Source organism: Sinohyriopsis cumingii, chromosome 6 (assembly GCF_028554795.1).
Source record: "Sinohyriopsis cumingii isolate HCF-2022 chromosome 6, ASM2855479v2, whole genome shotgun sequence".
Classification (NCBI taxonomy): Eukaryota; Metazoa; Mollusca; class Bivalvia; order Unionida; family Unionidae; genus Sinohyriopsis; species Sinohyriopsis cumingii.
The window spans coordinates 162,325,066-162,330,115 of NC_142966.1; the positions used below are offsets into that span (position 1 = coordinate 162,325,066).

At 33.5% G+C, this 5,050-nt stretch overlaps 1 protein-coding gene across 1 annotated transcript; it reads left to right on the forward strand.

The window, feature by feature from the left end:
* Positions 1 to 299: 299 nt before the first annotated feature.
* LOC149798420 (uncharacterized) lies at positions 300 to 4,731 on the forward strand. The gene is made up of 3 exons (XM_089963615.1): positions 300 to 707; positions 2,356 to 2,538; positions 3,637 to 4,731. Exons 1-3 carry the CDS (start codon positions 386 to 388, stop codon positions 3,654 to 3,656), a joined length of 525 nt encoding a protein of 174 aa, XP_089819741.1. The 5' UTR covers positions 300 to 385; the 3' UTR covers positions 3,657 to 4,731.
* Positions 4,732 to 5,050: the final 319 nt, after the last annotated feature.

Below are 5,050 nucleotides of genomic sequence, written 5' to 3' on the forward strand. Positions count from 1 at the left end.
CAAAATGTGACAGCATACGTAACATCATCAAAAATATCTCTAGGAAACAAATTATTTGATAAGGACGGGTATAAAGTCGATGCTCTTCTAAAGTATCTCTAGACAACAAACAATTTAATTCATGTGATCCATAAAATATTGCCAAGTACAGTTTTAACAAAGTTAAAGCTGTTCTATGTGCAAGTTAAAAATAAATTATTAGTTAACGGGTCTAGTTTATACATTCACGTGACCCTACCTTGCCACGCGCTGGTTGGTCTATCGCTTTGTCAATCACATACATGCCAAATGGTCAGTAATTTAAAGGTGCAAGTTTAAATCTGATCCCATTAAAAACAATTTCTGCAGTGCAAACTGCTCCTGGAAAATAGCTACAAAGCTGTACATGATGTTTAGCAACATATTCATTGTACGCATGCTGTTTCACGTGATATTAATGTATGTTGCTTATGCTAGTGACAACGCTCAAAATGACTGTATGGAAAATACGAAGAAATGTCAAATTGTCGGACATGCATGTCGCATTGTATACCAGTTCTTTGGAGATTCTTCCTGTCCACCAGACTTTAAGAAATACATAGACGATGCAATATACGCTGTGTTCACAAGGCAGAATAAGAGTGTGGGGACTTCAGATGAGTCAATCAAAGCACTGACTGCAAAAATTGATGCATTGGACAAGGAGATTGATACAATAAGTATAACCAGTAAGATATTACACTTTCCATTACCTATAAATTTAATAAGTCCTGTATGACAATAAGATTTGAATCTAAAATATTGCAATTGCATACAGATTTGTTACGAGTTTATTTTCGTGAGTCAAAATATGCATAGGTCATTATTTCAGCTTAGAGTATTATTTTTGAAATGAGGTGCAAGAAAGCAATCATATCTTGAAATTTAAGTAAAATACAAATTTCTACATTTTAACTGCGAATATCTTTATTTATATTTCTATATTTTATTATTTAATGTTTTAGCCAACAACGTTGCTTATATTCCCGACACGATTCCGAAATGTACTGTATGGTAACGATTGTTTGAACAATTATTTTAAATAGCTTGCAAGCACATTTACGCCAAGATATCATTTACATAGATTTGTGGTTGTACTGCATGGTTTTGTAGTGCCACCGACAGAGAAAAAAGGCACAGAGCAAAGTTTGTTTGCATTACAACTCACCGAACAGACAGTACGTTTGCATGACGTGTCGCGTACCTACGTGGATTGACAATTATTTTTCATCACTGTTAGGAAACTATATATTAGGGGGTCGGCAACCTATTTTTCGTAGCGTGCCACTTTTTTCCGGATTGATTAACAAAAATGAACGAGCGGGTACTACCAGTAAGAGAGTAACATTGTTAAAATCGGGATTTTTAGCTGCCCTTTGCGTACCACACAAAGCCTATTTAAGTGCCACTTATGGCACGCATGTCGTATGTTGCGTATCCCTACCATATACCGTGTAAAGCAAACAGCTAATGCAATGACTGATTTTGAATACTCATAAAATGTACATGAAATATCACAAAGAAACTTAACATTGCCAGTTCTAGAGAATAAGAATTTTCGTAGTGCAGACATTAATATTATGTGCGAGTACATTAATGACATTTAAATGTATTTAAACAAGTGAAAACAAATATATTTACTCCATGTTTTCTAATATTTTTTCTCTAAATTTTATAGAGAAAATAAATACGCTGAGCTAGAAATCTTCACAAAGATTTTCATGTGAAATAAACCTCTCACATCTATATCATCTCCCATATAGATGCCAACATAAAGGTACCGCAAGGACTCTAACATCTTGACGTGCACAGATTCCTTGCTTTAATAAAAATAATAATAAAATCTTTCATAGAGATATTCCAGGAAATACATTTTCTTAACAATTGTAATCCTTACGAAACATCGCAAATCCAGAGAGAAACCGGTTTTTTAACTGAGGGCTCGAACGAATAAAACTTTTCAGTCAATAATGTCTGTTAAAATCCATGTGTATGAAGGATGGAAAACTTGGGTTTCAGACATCTATTACCAAAATTTCAAAATACATCTTCAAACATAATTTCATGTCATTGCTTGTGTGAAGGTCCATTACGCAACTGTTTTCTATTTATTTAACTTGGTGAAATATCGAACTATTTTGAGATTTGCTACAAAGTTCGAAAACTCAATTAAGTTTTCTTTGCCTGAAAAAGAATTTGTGTAAAGGTAGTAATGATCAAGTCTAGTTATTTCCAGCTTTACAGTCTTCAAGCGTTGCCACAGAACAAGAACAATGATGACATAAAATTCATTCAACAATTACTTGTTTTCGATGACTTATAAATGTAATTTTACAGGCAAAACTAAGTGTCCCTCAGGATACGAGTATTATCATCAAGACAAGTTTTGGTACAAATTCCACAACGAGTGTAAATCCTGGTCTGATGCCAGACAAGTCTGTCAGGATGAAGGTGGGGACTTGATAAGTCTGACGGAAAAGAACTTTGACTTCTTCAAATTTGTGTCAAGATCTAGAGCCGGTAAATTATGAGCAATTTTTCCTTCTTCTCTTTTCTGTAACAACAAAACAACATTACTACTACTACTACTACTACTAATAATAATAATAATAATAATAATGAAAATATTATTATTATTATTATTATTATTATTATTATTATTAATAAAGGCTTGAACGTAAACTTCAAAACCTATATATTAGATAGTAAACCGTCGTTGAATTAGAGGAGTGTAAATCAAAGTATGTGCCTGTATCGAGTTTAACGGCATTTTGTCCGAATCCCAAGGACAGAGTTCAGAACAAAAGTCAAGCTCTAAATACGCAAAGTCAAGGATCTCAAAAAACATCGGGAACTAAAAGCAAATACCAAACTGCTTATCATTTAAAGCGTGTGTACATTTAAACCACATACATTTGGTAGTACATTAGAGGTATGAGCAAAAGCAATTTCTCTGTCATTAGTTGTGGCATTGATATATGCTTGAATCCGTGTAAAGTGAAATAAGTACATGAAGTAAACAGCGGATGCAATTGAATATTTATTTTATATAATTGAAATCTTGTGTGTATTTGTCCTCGTTGTGAAACGGAAAACTAGCTTTCGATCACATTTCTAATTGCATCTGACCCGGTTGTGGATGTTAGGTTTGATGACGTAAAACTGTAGTAAGACGCTCTTTAATAACGTAAACATAACCTCAATGCTTACAACAAAGCATGGCATATGATGAGTATGAAACAAATCATGGCAGCGGTACTGAGACATAGAAAAGGAATCATAGTCAAGGTACAGATTATTTTTAAATCGGTCTGGTTGTTTTAGTTAAGTTTTATTGAAGTGGTTATCTAAATCTTCCAGTGAAAGTTGGTTTAGCCATAATATTGACCAGACTCACTTTCATTATTGTATAATTGAGATAAATAATCTATCCCCCACTATTTGTAGATTTGGATTTCCTAACCTCAGTACCGACTCCAATATAGATACCCAAATGTTATTTGATCCTTCAAGCGTTGGTATGAGTCCTTGTAAACCTGCACTTTAGATACAATATTAACTACTTCTCTGCAATATGTTGAATGATTGTTATGTTATCTTTTTACTTTCGCATTTCAGGTGAATGCCTTAGCGTTTGAGTCGGTACAAGGGATATTTCCTCAGAGGGACAATGGTACTGGGTGAATGGTGAACATGTTAGCTCCAGTCTCTGGCAACCGGGTCAACCCGACAATACGAATAATAATGAGCACTGTGGTGAACTACGAAAACAATTTCAATACAGATTGAACGATCACGTTTGCAGTATCAAACAAAACTTTCTTTGTCAGATTTTTTGAAAGAATTAAGTTTCGCGATTTAGTTCGTAATTTTAAAAACTTTAACCAAGAATCACGACAAAAGCCATTACTTACTGAATTCTTGTTGCATTATCATTCAGCAGAGATACATATTTTTCAATACACACTTGTGCTAATACTAAATATTTCGCCGTACAATATAATTAGTCTCTAAATTGTTGTTTTAACACGAACCAATGTGTTTTTCCTTAGTACTATAAAAACGAATAACTCGTGGTCGAAATTATATTAAAGGAATTATTGTAAGGGTCGAATCCATTTTGCTAATAATTCGTTGGATGATGACTGCAGTACCTCTTGTGTTAATTATATTAGTAAATTATTTTACGTGCATATCTTAACACTAGCTTAAACGCTCTGTCAGAATAATATTTGGATCGTTCATGCATTCATCAAAAATATTATTATATCCACTTCTTAGCGTAATTTAATAATGCACTTGCCACACACTTAAGAGTTTTATCCTGTTTTTTAGTCCTGTGTCGCTAATCACGTCTGCTTGTATTGGTCAATCAAAATACTCTAACATGGAAATATTCGGTTTTCAAATTATTTTGCACAGTTCTACGTTGCAAGATTTTTATATAAAACAAATCAAATAAAAATAAAAAAAATTGGTGGAGAAATCGGTCCTATAAATGTAGCTTACACGTGTTACCTTGGCGTTTATACTTTCACCTTTTTATTATGGAAAATGACATGCATTTCCTGAGATTAAACCTACTATTCATGGTGTTGAAAAATTGAGTCACGTGAGTAGTGTACGACCAGTTGCATTCATATTTAAATAAAAGACGTTTTCGTTTCCTGTGTTGCATAATGAAAATAAATACTGACTACACCTATAACAATAGCTTTGTCTTGTGTCGTTGTTTAGTTGTACATAGAAAGGTTGTACGGAATATTCAATACTGAATAATGTCTCTATTCTATATCTTTTGTTTTGTTTTTCCTGTTATTTTTTCTTTTCTTTTTACTATGTACTAATGATGCATACCTATATCTTTCCAATCAAAATCAACCCCTCCCGACAAAGACTGGCTATGAACTTGTCCTATGCCCACGTCTATATTCTGCACGTTAGGAAGCCGAGTAACATATTTGCTTTCATCTGTCCGTAAGTGTGTATAACCCATGGTTTGTTATAAGTCTGAAGTGGAAAAGAGAGTCTG